Raw genomic sequence first — 15092 nt, 5'->3', positions numbered from 1 at the left:
ATTGACAGTCAAGTGCCTAGCAATTAGCATCACCAGACTCCTTTCTCGAGCGTAGGGGCCCATATTTTATGCACCTTTCTTCCCTCCACTGCTCTGAGTTGGAGCACAGTTGATAGTCAATCTACTGGAATTTTGTGTCTGAAGACGAGCTTTCGCCAGTCACGTAAAGCCACTGTCTTGGGCAGCTTCTCTTCCATGCCCTGCTGTGTCCCACAGGACTGCTGAGAGGACTGGCTGAGCTCATGGAGCCCATGACAGGAGGAACTCCACAACAGTAGTTCCCCTTTCAACCTTTTTGCAGAAGTTCGGGTCATGGATATGATCAGAATCATGTTTCTCATTAACTAATAAAACATTTCAGAAGAAATCACTTCTAGATCGTGGAAAGAAAGGCGGTCGCAACAGCGGGAAGGTTTTAGAGTTGTCACATGGGGTGATACCAAAGGGACTGTCTGCGAAACGCTTCTGCAGTGTTGGAGCCAAAATGTTATTAATTTTCATGTAAAAATATTCCTGAAATTTGTATTAATAACAAAACACTTTTAATTAATATTTTCCCCAAAAACGCTTCTTATAACCCAGCTTACATTTATCAATATACCTGTAAGGTTAAAATTCTCTGCTAATTGGCTTTGTGAACCTTCTATGTGCCAGGGTCAAATCTGTTAGTATTAGCCAAACCCAGTGTCCCTTTGATCACATGGTTTTGTCTATACTCATTACAAGCACATGTTGCATCTTCCTCACTGTTGGTGTTTTTATAGTCACTGATTGTGTCTAATCATTGATGTCTTAGCTACAATAGTACAGTAATTAGTACTTGTGAACCTATATCAACAACGTTTTGGAGAATGAAGTAGTAACTAAAGGAAAATAAGGAGAAAAATCAGAAAGGGTGTCTGCACATCCCACTTAAAGTTAGCCCTTACCTAAGAACAATTAGTTCTTATGACATGGCCTGTACTGGTCGGGGTACTTTAAAGAAACAAATCCATAGAAAGCCGTGTATAAGAGAGAGTTTTATATAAAGGTAAAGTGCATCAAAAAAACATCCCAACCCAGTGCTGCCCAAGCCCACAAGTCCAACATTAACTGTATGTCCACCACCAATCCACAAAGTCCTCCTCCATCTCACAAAACAGACACAATGATGCCGACTGCTGGAGGAAAGCCAAGTCAGTGAATGTGTAAGCATCTCAGCGCTGGCAGGGGTCTCCACATGGCTGCTCCAGCACCTATGGCTGCATTGGGGTAGGTCCATGTGGCTTCTCCTCAGGGACCTCCTGCAGGAAGTGAGCCTTGCCAGCTAAAGCAGGAAACTGACTAAGGCAGCTGCACCCTGGTCCAACCGTCAGAAAGCAAGAGACCCGAGAACTAGAAAGGCGAGGCTTACCGAGCCATTTATCCCTCCGCCCTTCAATAAACCACACATATGTTTATCAGCCAGGTTGGCACAATAAACTACCTCATGGCCCTACTCAATACTTGCCTTCATGAAGAGATCCCTGAAGATGATAGCAATAATAGCAATATCAATTACAGCTATAGCAAAGGGTGGTGAAGGAATCGGATGGTGCCTGGCCAGAGAAAAAGTATAGTAGCTGAGTTGTAAGGGCTTGTCTTTAAGCAAACAGACACTGAAGCACAGTGTCAGTTAAATCTACACAGAAGAAGCACACCAGCCTGTGTAATCCAAGGATTGTAAATAATAAAATCAAAGTCCAGAGAAGAGAATGCTAGTAGGGATTAAATTCTGGTTTGCAGAAAGCTATGGATGACAGTGAAAGTCAAAAATCCATTTGCAGGGTCCTCACGTGGATTCAACCTCCAGAAAGCCCTCTCTGAGCATTGACCCGGGATCTTAACAGCCTTACTATCCAACAAAATGCATCGGAAAGCGGATGAATGCAGATGTGGCTAGGCTAAAATTTAACACCTTCTCGTTTGTTCTCCCTTTTGACCCATGTTAAATTTGTTCTAGTTGTGATTATTTTCTGCTTGCTTTCTGATTGGGGTTCTTCTCTGTTTTATTTTGTTATTGTTGTTGTTTTTCTTTTTGGTTTTTGGCATATTTTTTCTTTCTATAAAATCCAGGAGAGGTAAGTCACTGGATTAGTCCTCGAGACAGTCACTGGATTAACGGTTTCTCGTGGTTCTGGCAGATGATGTTGGAGGCGGGGGTGGGATGGGGAGCTAATAATAAAGAGCACAAGTAGGAAGATGGGCGTCTGAAACAGACTCCGGTGATGACTGCGCAGTTCTTAATATAGTTAAATATAGTTAAATCATTGCATTATATGATATGTGAATTATATGTCATTAAAACTGTTAAAATGTTTAAATAAAATCAAAGTACTCAGAAAAATAGAATAATTAAGATACTAAGAAAGCTTTTATTGTATAGGTTGTCAATATTTAAATTCTCCTTACATTTTATCACTAAAGATGTTTATATATTCCAAGAAACTTAATCCAAAACCAATTTTAAAGATCATTCTTTTTTTTTTTTTCAGCACCACGTGGGTTTATTTGTACAACAAACAGCACAAGAAGACACCAGCGCCATGCAGGCAGCAGCCCAGGGCTCACACCAGTCCCTCTCGCCCTCACAGATAACTCTACTTTGTGGGAGCCTGGGGGCCTTTGGGAGCTTGAGCTGGGGCAGGGGCGCCTTTGGGAACTTTTGCTAGAGTCGTGGCCTTGGCTGGAGCATCAGGCTTGCTTTGTGCCTTGGCCTTGGGCCGGCAGAGCCTCAGACCCTTGGCAATACGTGCCCGAGCCCGCTTGCTAAGCTTGGGGTGGGCAATGTAGGCCAGTCGGCTGAGCTTGCGGTTGACGCCCATTGGGATCTTGGCCTTGACCTCTGTGGGCTTCACAAGATCCTTGATGGCCTCGGCGCAAGCAGCCACAGCCTTGGCGTTGTTGGCCTGCATTTTCGTCAGGCCCTTCTTGTTGTGCTTCTTGGCGAAGCGCATGTTCCTCAGGAACTTGGGGTCCACCCCCTTAAGAGATTCATATCGTTGTGACCGGGGTTTTTTGCTGCCGTTTCTGTGCCATTTCCGGGATTGGTTGTTCGTGGTGTGGTTCTTGGACTTGGCCATGTCTACACCGACGCCTGCAGCTGCCAGAGCGTCAGGGACCAGAGGAGAGTGAGAGAGAGAAAGTCACGGTCTTTTTCATTTTTTTTTTTAAAGCATTTTCTTAGGGGCTCATACAACTCTTATCACATCCCTAAAGATCATTCTTACTGCAGAAAAATTGTGCAATTTATGGCTGATGGGATATGTGCCTGACTAATACTTTAAAGACAAACATCATAGTAAGCATGTACTTTAAAAAACATTAACATGTCCCCATATTTTAAAAGAAGGACTCTAGGGGATGGTATCAGAGCTTAACTTGCGAACACCCAGCTTACAGAAGGCCATAGAGGACAGCGTAAACCCAAACTTCATCTGCAGAGTCCCCGCGTGGATTCCGCTTCTGGTGAACCCCCCTCCCCCATGGGGGATAGTTGAGGGAAGTGACTCGCCTTCTTAACAGAGAGCACTGTAAAGTCAATTATGGCAGATGTAGTCAGGTTAAAATGTAATGGCTTATCATTTGCTCTCCCTCTCGACCCCTTTTTTGACTTGTTTCAGTGTACAAAATGTGAAGGGAAAATACACGTGGATTCCCACTGATCTCATGAATTCCCTCCTGGGAATTCCCTCTGATATCGACCAGAGATGGAAACAGCCTCGCTATCATACAGAATGCACTGGAGAGTGGTTAGTGCTGATACAAGATGTTAAAATTTGAGATCGTATCATTTGATCTCCCTTTTGACCCATTTGAAATTTTTTCTAGTTTTTAATATTCTTTCTGATGTTATTATTTATTTGCTTGTTTTTGTTTTTGTTTGGGTATGTTTCTCTGTATATGAAATCCAAGATAGATAAAGATCCAAGATAGATGGTAACTGGATTAATGGTTTTTTGGAAGCATGGGAGGGAGGTTGGGGGGAAGTGGGGAGCTGATAACAGTGAGTACAAGAAAGAAGAAAATGTTCTCCCCCCAACTACCATGATCTGAATTCTACCTTGCAGGACTGGATGGAGCAGAGGTTGTACACTGGTGCATATGGGAGCTGGAGGCACAGGGAATCCAGGGTGGACGGTACCTTCAGGATCAGGGGTGTGAGGTGCGATACTGGGAGGGTAGAGGGTGAGTGGGTTGGAAAGGGGGAACTGATTACAAGAATCTACATGTGACCTCCTCCCTGAGAGATGGAAAGCAGAGAAGGGGGTGAAGGGAGACTCCGGATGGGGCAAGATATGACAAAATAACAATCTATAAATTATCAAGGGCTCATGAGGGAAGAGGGAGCGGGGAGGAAGGGGGGAAAAAAAGAGGACCTGATGCAAAGGGCTTAAGTGGAGAGCAAATGCTTTGAAAATGATGAGGGCAAAGAATGTACAGATGTGCTTTATACAATTGATGTATGTATATGTATGGATTGTGATAAGAGTTGTATGAGGCCCTAATAAAATGTTAAAAAAAAGAAAGAAAGAAGAAAATGTGGGGGGAGGGAGGGAAAAAACAGGAGCTAATACCAAAGGCTCAATAGAAAGTAAATGTCTAGAAATAATGAGGGCAACATATGTACAAATACGCTTGATACAATTGATGTATGGATTGTTATAAGAGCTGTAAGAGCCCCAATAAAATGATCTTTGAAAAGAAAGAAGAAAATATTCTATAATTGTGTTGATTTTACAATGTGGTGTTGATTGTACAACTCTTCTTAATGTAATTGAACTATCTAATGTTATATGTGAATTATATGCCAATAAGAAAGATAAAAGATGTTTTATAGAGTATCCATTCTGTGATTAGTAATATCATAACTAAAAAGGTGCTTCAACAAGAAAAGATTTTACCAAAAAATATTGTTGTTAGTATTCGTCCAATTGAAAGAAAAATTACATTTAAGCAATCTGCCACTATATTTATCACAGATTCATGATCAAATGAATACTAGGCATTGCAAAGGATTATGACTGATCTGGTCCCAGAGGAAGGAGGTCCAAGAAACGGAAGTATGACACTATGAATTACCACACTAGGCACCACTGGGCAGGATGCAGCAGAATCTAATAAGAGGACTGGTATTGACTACTTTAAGAATTGAAAGAGAACTAAAGCCATCGAGTTGCAATCAACTTTCTTTTCTTTTTTTTAATCGTTATATTAGGGGCTCATACAACTCTTATCACAATCCATACATATACCAATTGTGTAAAGCACATTTGTACATTCATCGCCCTCATCATTCTCAGAACATTTGCTCTCCACCTAAGCCCCTGGCATCAGCTCCTCATTTTTCCCTTTTCCCCCTGATCCCCCCTCCCTCATGAACCCTTGATAATTTAGAAATTATTATTTTGTCATATCTTACCCTGTCCGACGTCTCCCTTCACCCCCTTTTCTGTTGTCCGTCCCCCAGTGAGGAGGTCACATGTAGATCCTTGTAATCGGTTCCCCCTTTCCAACCCACCCTCCTTCCACCCTCCCAGTATCACCACTCACACCACTGGTTCTGAAGGGATCATCTGCCCTGAATTCCCTGTGTTTCCAGTTCCTCTCTGTACCAGTATACATCCTCTGGTCTAGCCAGGTTTATAAGGTAGAACTGGGACCATGATAGTGGGGGAGGAGGAAGCATTTAGGAAATAGAGGAAAGTTGTATGTTTTGTCGTTGCTACATCACACCCTGACTGGCTTGTCTCCTCCCCAACTTTCGTTTTATTTATTAAAAGATCATTTTATTAGGGATTCTTACAGCTATTTTAACAACCCATACATCAATTGTATCAAGCTTATTTGTACATGTGTTGCCATCATTTTCTAAAATATTTACTTTCTGTTGAGCCCTTGGTATCAGCTCCTCTTTTTTCCCTCCCCCCACCCTTGTGACCCCTTGATGAATTATAAATTATTATTATTTTCATATCTTATGAGAAGAAACTCGAAGCCCATCCACTACCTCAGTGTATCGCCACATAGATATATGTGCATAGGCCAATACCTCTATTTTTTATGAATTAATGTGGTTTACATATGTACACACCTATGCTTATACTTCTATTTATAGCTTTGCTTACTAGACCCTCTGTTTCTTTTTCCCTTCCTCCTGCCCCACCATCACACTGGTCCTTCTTCCGCCTCTTAGTAATTCTTCTCAGCTAGATTGCTGTTGCTCCAGCATCCCCAGGATCTCTATGTCCTCCTTGTTGTTGCTTTTAATTCCCTTGTTGTTCCCTATCTATGGCGTTGTTTGCTCACCATTCCCTTATCCCCAACTCCTCCTCCCAAGTCCTTCTTGTTGCTTTCTCCTTGAGCTTGCTTCCCATGCCTATCGTATATAGGTAGGCAACCCAATAATAACAAAGAGAAAACAAACAAAAGGTAGAATCAAAAGAGTAAGAGAAAACAAAAAGCACACATAATGGTAGGTCTGCCCACTAAACCTGCAGGTCTGGGAGAGGGGCCGGCATGCCACGCCCACATGGAAACAAACCAAGAAGAACAAAGAGAGATGGAGACTCTAGACCACACTTTGGCCCACCAAGATCGGAGGAAGCTGTCCCTGCACGGAGCAGCTAAGGCACAAAGAGGCCTGCAGGGCCAGCAACAGTTCAGTACATGTAGTCCCCTCACTGGAGCATACCTCGATAGAGGACAATACTGGAGACACACAGCAGGGAGTGAGTCCAGTTTGAACCCCCCACAGTGGGGCGAACCAAGAAAGCGAACATAACAGATCAGCAAAGGGAGCAAAGCAAAGACACAAAACCCCTGGGGAGCCCCCCAAAATAGACTTTAGGCTAGGAGGGGCCGTTCCCGGAATCCCCAAGGCCTTTGGGAGAAAGTCCAATAAACTTTTGTCACAGTGAATTCCTCCTTCTCTCACGTCACCTATCATCAAACTCAATATTGTCTAATAGAACTTCTTCCAGTGATGATGGAAATTTTCTCAACCTAAGCTTCTCAACCTGGATAAGTAACCATTAGCCAAATGCAGTTGTTTTGCATATGCAATGTAGCTAATGAAAACTGAGAAGCTGGGTTTTTACTTCTATTTAATGTTACTTTCTTTAAATAGTCACATACTACCATGTTGTGCAACACAGAACGAAATTAAAATAATCCAGATCTCAACCCAAAATGGTTGAGCCCCTCATATATGTCAAGCACTGATGGGGGTATCGAAGGATTTGCCTCTTCTCTGAAATGGCTCAAAGTCCCTTTGGGTGATTAAATGATCTTAATGTGTCTTCTGATTGCACAACGTCCTCTCAGGAAAAGTGGCTAGTGCCGAATCTTGAGTCATTGTTCAACCTTCCAGCAAATTAACCACCTCACCTGCTAGACGAGGACTCTCTCAAAGGCAGGTAAGAGGTCACGGATATGGTCAGAGTTGAGCACGCCCAAGGAGCATTGCAGCAGCGCCAAACCAGGGATGGGATTCAAACCCTTTAATGAGCAGTTCGCCGCCCTAATGACCGTTTGAAGTACCAAACCAAAATATGCCAAGAGGCAGTTTATTATTTTATACAATTAATACTTAAATCAGAATGCAAGCGGTACACCAAACTAGATCCTGTTATCAAAGCGTTTTAAACTAATAATGAAAGCATATTAAGTAATACCTGACCAAAAGCAGCACTGCTATTTCAGGTGTTTGCATAATGCTTCCTGATTGGCAGTCTCACTTGCAATAAGCTTAGCTTTTCTCAGAGCGGCTCTGGTTCTGTGATTTCTCCTTCACCATCTCTTCCCTATAGGACTAGGACCGCATTCCTTTAGAGGTAGACCAGTTACACAAGAGTCATTGTGTCTGATAGATTAGAAACAGGGTACTTCTCTTCTCTGAACAAACCACGCTCATTTTTTTTAAAACCCTCTTCTGTTTTTGCTGAATTTATGGCAATTGGCCTGACATTATTTTTCAGTTCTTTGAACACTTACAAGAATTGCTTAATTCTGGGAAATGTTTAGAACGTTTTACACGAACTCTTGATAATCATCAAGATCAGTTTGATCATTAAAAAAAATGGCATTAAATGCAAGCAATTGTTCTTTCGCTCTTTTCCATGGAACTAATATTTCTTCAACAACATGGCTCCAAAGGACTGAGAGATTGTAATTTATTCCTCTCTTGAAATTGCCTACAACTTGCTTTTAAATGTTCATAACCATCAGCCTTCTTTTCAAAGGCATTACAATGTCTTTTAAAAGTTTTCCCCAAGGAAACCCAACAAATCAATGGTTTTCTACAAATTTTATATTTGTGAAGGTTTTTGAAGTAACTAAGCCATGAACTCTTTTTTCTAGTGGGCCGTTCTACTTCTATTGTGCCCTGGCTTCCTATTGACTTGACCCGTGGGGGACAGCTCAGGGGAATTCGAGACCTAACACAGAGCTGAAGCAAATGACAACCTGTCACTGTCTGGTTGTTTGGCACTTTTTCTCTTTACATTATACGTTTGTTTACTAAAGCAACAAACCCAAGGGGATAAAAAACATATAACCAGTTTTATAAAATGAATACATAAGTATTACAATTATAGTTCCATGTAATTTTTTATACCTATGTGTGTTAGTCTGGGTAGACTACAGAAACTCAGATGTATATAAGAGAGAGTTTTATATAAAGGGTAAGTGTACATTAAAAAAGCATCCCAACCCAGTGCTGTCCAAGCCTATAGTCCAACATTAGCCCATATGTCCGACACTGATCTACAAGTCCGCGTTAGTTTCACAAAATACACGCAATGATGCCAACCGCAGGAGGAAAGCCGAATCAGTGAGTGTGTAAGCATCTCAGCGCTGGCAGGAGTCTCCACATGGCTGCTCCAGCACCCAGGCTGCATCAGGGTAGGTCCATGTGGTTTCTCCTCAGGGATGTCTCGCAGGAAGTAAGCCTGGCCAGCTGAAGCAGGGAACTGGCTAAGGCAGCTGCACCCTGGCCTGATCATCAGAGAGCAAGAAACCCGAAAACTGGAAAGGCGAGGCTCACTGAGCCATTTATCTCTCCACCCTTCAATTAATCCCACATGTGTGTATCAGCCAGGTTGTCACAATAAACCTTAACTCCCTCACTATGGGTGGAATGAACATTACACCTGGTGCTTACAATATGCTGTTGTGCAGATGACTGATCATTTAAAAAAGAGTCAGGATCAGCCTTTGGGCTAAGATAGAACCCTTCACTGCTAGTGCCATTTTAACAACCGGTTCGCCAAACTCAACAAAAAAGTAGGCATCTGTTCTGCCCAACGGGTGTGAACTGGCTGGATCCCACCGCTGTGCAAAACCCAGAGACACAAGGAGCTAGGCCAGTGAGCTGATTAATCACGTTTCTAATGAGGACTCCTGAGAGGCAGGCATGCACAGAGGCTGACGGCATGCCCCGACAGCCGAACATGCCGGTTGCCAGTCCCCGCCCAGCCACTGGGCGCTGTTTGCTTATCTGTCAAGTGAGGGCTGCCTTGGCGTGAGAAATGAGTGAGCTGAAACTTGGAGGTGAGCCCAGGCCGGGGTTCAATGGCACGGCTGAGCATGCTCTGACCACTGCGCTGCGCTGCTGGGCTCTGGAATGCCTTTGAACCTGGGCTAAAACCTAACTCCCACGACGTCTTGGAGATGGGCAAAGGTGACTGCCTCATTTTGCTCATCTGCCGGATGGGATCGTAGGTGGTAGGGACAGTGGGTGGCTGGGCAAGCTCAATGAGTGAATACCAGCGTAGCCCATCGAGCAGTCTCAGGAAGGGTTGCCATTAGGTTTCTCCGGTGGGAAATACCTGGGTTCTTGGCTTCGCACGAGAAAGAATTCACGCCGAGCCTGGTTTGTGATCCCAGCGGGTTTTGATAAAGGATGGAAGAAGTTTCAGGTTTTACGGTCACTGAGCACGGGCAACCTCGGGGGACCACACACCCACACGTGGTGGTCCGAGGCCAGGGAGACTGCAGCACGGCCTAGTGGGCAAGGACAGGGGCCAAAGGGCAAAGAAGAGGTGGGGAGGTCTCACAGTCAAGGTAGATGAGGCCTCTCACGGGGAGGCGTGGTCAAAGATATTCGTTGACCCCATTGGCTGAATTAAACCTACCTGGGCCTAGATTGGGAGCCCATTTAGTCTTTATGGCTGGCTACGTGCTCACCTGATTCTCCTCCAACCTCCTGTAGGGGGCCTTCAGGTATGGAGCGGGACAGCCCCCCTGTTATGCTACCTGACATTGACTTTGCATTATTCCAGGGGCCTGTACTGAGTCACTTAGCAGAATCAGAGGGTAAGCAGCGCAGCTGACAAAGATGCTGAGTCACAGGGTGGTCAGACTGTGAGGTGAGGGCGGTGTGTGGCTGTACACCGCCTCCGGGCCCTGAAGCTGCTTAGCAGCCAGGACAGACCAGCTCTCCTGGGGACAGTCTGCTGGTCCCTGAGGTGACTCGTCCAGCCACCAAGAGGGAACTTGACCCTGACAAAGAAAACATTTGGCTATTTTACAAATTAGACAAAAGAATTTCTAAGAAGAGAGATTTTTGTGTAGCCTCGTTAAAATAGTCCCATCCCAGTATTAAAATGATAAACCACTTTGGGGGGTGGGGGAGGGTATGTCAGTTTCTTCTGGAGCTAAATATATACACTGATAACCAAAATTGATCACGCCAACTCACGCAGTGGCTCCATGAAAAAATGCGTTGAAATCCACTTCCATAAAGATTAAAAGCCCAGGAGGGGAAGGGGAAGTGGGGGACAGAGGGAGAACCGATCACAATGCTCTACATATAACCCCCTCCCAGGGGGATGGACAACAGAAAAGTGGGTGAAGGGAGACATCAGTCAGGGTAAGAGGTGAAAAAAATAATAATAATTTATAAATTATCAAGGGTTTGTGCAGGAGGGAGGGTGTGGGGAAGGAGGAGGGGAAAATGAGGAGCTGATACCAAGGGCTCAAGTAGAAAGAAAATGTTTTGAGAATGACGGTGGCAACTAATGTGCAAATGTGCTCGACACCATGGATGGATAGATGGATGGTGATAAGAGTTGTAAGAGTGGGGGAGCGGGGAGGGAGGGGAACAAAAGAGGACCTGATGCAAAGGGCTTAAGCGGAGAGCAAATGCTTTGAAAATGATGAGGGCAAAGAATGTACAGGTGTGCTTTATACAATTGATGTATGTATATGTATGGATTGTGATAAGAGTTGTATGGGTCCCTAATAAAATGTTTTTAAAAAAAGAGTTGGAAGAGGCCCCAATAAAATGATTTTAAAAATAAAAAAGATGAAAGCCAAGACAACTCTGTAGCCATTCGATGCTGTAACACGCGGGGTTTGCCACGCGTCGGGAGCTGGCTAAACCAGTGAGCAACGTATCCTCACAAAACGCCCATCAAGCGCCCTGCGACTCACGGAGCCCCAGGTGCAACGCACTCCTCCCAGGAGAAAGGAGAACCTGCCACAGCCAGCAGGGAAGCTGTATCTGAATGCTGCTCGCCTCTCTTCATAGCAAATAAGGCGTGGAAGACAGGCTGGAGGGGGAAGAATTCCGGACATGTCATTGCTTCTGCTACAATGACTCGTGCCTTCTGGTGATAGTCTGGTCCGCATACTAAAAGTACTAGGTCTTGGCTGGGGTCCAGCCATCCGGTGTCTTTTTCCCGAACTGGGGGAACCCTAGCTATTGAAACCCCAACACTGCCATTGGGTCGGTGTGATTCCACTAGCCCTTCAAGCAGGGTCCAGGACCGGCAACTACTCTTCTGCTTCAGGGTGCAGCACTTACAGGAACCGAGCCAGGGGGCGGTCAGTGGCCACGGTGGCAGTGGCCAAGCTCAGCAGAGAGCCACGGCACCCATAAAATACCAGCAGGTTCCAAAACGTCCCAGGACAACAGAAATTAACAACTACTGGAATCTCCGGGAACTTTTTGAAGCCCCCTGTGAGCCATTCCCCTGCTGTGCTGGGTGGGATTTCTAAGCTGGGGCAGCAACTGACCAGCTGTCCGGGGAAAGGAGGGTCCCAGAAGGCAGACAGGGTCTACCCAGAGACCAAGATGACAGGACCATGAGGGCCAGACCCTCCAGAGGAGGAATCTCTGAGGTGCTGGAGAGAAAACAGGAGGGAAAGCTGAGCTGCCATTTCCCACCCAAGCCAGCTTCCTCTTTCATGAGCTCATGGTCAAACCGTGCCAGTGGGAGAGTGCCAGCGATCCAGTGAGCTTGTTTTTCCCTAACTTGGTTCTGAGTCACACTGGGCACCTACTCTTCCCAGAAAACTGCCTCGGGCCCAGCCCCTGGCAAGGGATCAAGCCCCAGCCCTCACAGGCGATCCCAACTCACCCTCCTCCCCACTCCCCCTGCCACGGAGCACCACCCCCACATGGGAAGAGGCCTCCTGGGGGGACCTGGGCCCTTGGAAGAGGGAAAGGGACGTGTGGAGCTCCACGTGGGAGACTCCGCTGAATCATGAGGTTTCAGAGCAGGGAGAAGCAGCAGTCTTTAATCCGGTGTTTCTCTTTACACAGCAGTTCACCCCTTAAATACAGGGTCTCTGAAAAAATCTAGCCACAAAGAGAACTCGCGGATTTGTTGTACTTTTTTAAGACTCATGAACACGCTTTGACTCAAGTCTCGGTCGGATTCTCCAGGGCCGACCTTGGGGCAATCTATAATGAGGTGCAGTGGTGAAGCACTCAGGGGCTAACAGCCAGGTGGTGGGTTCAAACCTGCTCACTGTTCCTTAGGAGAAAGGTGAGACTGTCTGCTTGCTCCCTTGAAAATTAGAAACCCTAAGGAGAGGTTTGACTCTATCCCACAGGTCGGATCACTGTAAATCAGAACTGGATCGATGGCAGTGTTTTGGGGGGTTTCTTGAGGGTAGGGGTGTTGTTTATCTTTAGGGGAACAGACTGCCGTATCTCTCTTGTGGAACGTCTGTGGGGGGTTCCAATTGGGGATCTTTTGGTTAAAAATCAACTGCCTGACTGCTGCACCACCAAGGCTCCTGCCATAGAAAGGACAGTCCTGGAAAGCCAGGTCTATCCTGTCTGACTGTGGTCAGGAGTCAGAACGGACATAAGAGCACCTGGTTTGGGGTTTGGGTGTCCTGAGGTGCAGGCTGCTTCTCATAGGAACAGTTCTACACCATTAATGAAATAGGGAGCACTGTATTTCTGTCCTCTTCCAACACCCTGTATTTGTTGAGGAGTCCCTGAGTGGTACAAGCGTTGGACCCTCAGATGCTACCCATCGAATGAAGGCCGAACATGATGGTGGGACAAGAGGAAAGTAAAAGGAGATAGAGGAAAGAACTAGGAGGCAAAGGGCATTTATAGAGGTCTAGATACAGGCATGGGCATATGTAAATATATTTTTATATAATGACAGGGAAATAGAGCTATGTACATATATTTATTTTTTAAGTATTAAGGCAGCAGATGGACATTGGGCCTTCACTCAAGTACTCCCTCAACCCAAGAACACTTTGTTCGAATAACCCGCTACCCTTCTGAGATACTCACCTTCCCTGACATGGTCGCTGAAGAAAAATGGGTGAATAAGCAAATGTGGTGAAGAAAGCTGATGGTGGCCAGCTATCAAAAGATATAGTGCCTGGAGTCTTAAAGTCTTGAAGATAAACAAGCGGCCATCTAGCTGAGAAGCAACAAAGTCCACATGGAAGAAGCACACCATCCTGTGTGATCAGGAGGTGTCAATGGGATCAGATATCAGGCATAAAAGACCCAAAACAAAAAAATCATATCGAAGTGAATGAGGGGGAGGGTTGAGTGGAGACCCAAAGTCCATCTGTAGACAATTGGACATCCCCTTACAGAAGGGTCACAAGGAAGAGGTGAGCCAGTCAGGGTGCAGAATAACACTGGTAAAACATACAACTTTCCTCTAGTTCTTTAACGCTGCCTCTACGCACACACTATCATGACCCCAATTCTACCTTACAAACCCAGCTAGACCAGAGCATGTACACTGGTATAGATAAGAACTGGAAACACAGAGAATCCAGGACAGACAAACCCCTCAGGACCAATAATGAGAATAGATATATCAGGAGGGGAAGGGGAACATGGAGGGGAGAGAAGGGGAGTCAGTCACAATGATCTACATATAACCCTTTCCTAGGGGAACAAGCAACAGAAAAGTGGGTGGAGGAAGACAGCAGTCGGTGTAAGACATGCAAAAAAATGTATAAATGATCAAGGGATCATGGGGGGCGGGGTCAGAAATGAACTGATACCAAGGGCTCAAGTAGAAAGAAAATGTTTTGAAAATGATGATAGCAACTTATGTACACATGTGCTTGACACAATGGATGGATGGATGGATGGATGGATGGATGGATGGATGGATGGATGGATGGACGGATGGATGGAAATAAGAGCTGTCAGGGCCCCCAATAAAATGAAGAGGAAGAAAATGTATGTATATTGCCAATCCACCTTGGAAGAAAGGCCTAGTGATCAATTTCTGAAAAGTCATCCTCGGAAGCCCAATGGAGCACAGTTCTACTTGAAACATGTGGGTCACCATGAATTGAAGTGGTCTGACCAACAATGAGTTTCATTGTTTCAAACTGGTATCTACTAAAAGGTATGGTCCGAACTTAAAATCCACTGCCACCCAGTGAAGTCCAGCTCATAGCAACCCCATAGGACAGAGTGGCACTGCCCCATAAGGTTTCCGAGGTGGCAAATCTTTCCAGAAGCAAACTGCCCCATCTTTCCCACAGGGAACAGCTGGGAGATTGGAACTGCTGACCTTCCCGTTGGCAGCCCACTATGCCACTGGGGTTCCTGCGTTAGTCCTCGGAATTCACTCACTGCCCTTGAATCAATTCCAACTCACAGCAACCCGATAGGACCGAGAGTAGAAAGCTTTGTCTTTCTCCCAGGTGTGGCTGGGGGTTTCAAACAGCTGACCCTGCAGTTAGCAGCCGAATGAGTGACTCATTATACCCCAGGGTTCCTGGCATAGTCCTGGGCACTGAAAAGAGAGCAGTGACCAAGATGGATAAAGTGGGAGAGACTGAGG

General features: G+C 45.4%; 1 protein-coding gene across 1 annotated transcript; it reads right to left on the bottom strand.

Annotated features, from left to right (window-relative positions):
• Window positions 1–2618: 2618 nt before the first annotated feature.
• LOC142453015 (large ribosomal subunit protein eL29-like) lies at window positions 2619–3101 on the bottom strand. The gene has a single exon (XM_075554142.1). It carries the CDS (start codon window positions 3099–3101, stop codon window positions 2619–2621), a length of 483 nt encoding a protein of 160 aa, XP_075410257.1.
• Window positions 3102–15092: the final 11991 nt, after the last annotated feature.

The sequence above is a fragment of the Tenrec ecaudatus genome, chromosome 7 (assembly GCF_050624435.1).
Source record: "Tenrec ecaudatus isolate mTenEca1 chromosome 7, mTenEca1.hap1, whole genome shotgun sequence".
Classification (NCBI taxonomy): Eukaryota; Metazoa; Chordata; class Mammalia; order Afrosoricida; family Tenrecidae; genus Tenrec; species Tenrec ecaudatus.
The sequence above is the reverse complement of the archived record's forward strand: the minus strand, read 5'-3'. Positions and strand labels throughout refer to the sequence as shown.

Bases quoted from the DNA above. Each gene is read 5' to 3' on its own strand.
- LOC142453015 (XM_075554142.1), bottom strand. From the start codon at position 3,101: ATGGCCAAGTCCAAGAACCACACCACGAACAACCAATCCCGGAAATGG.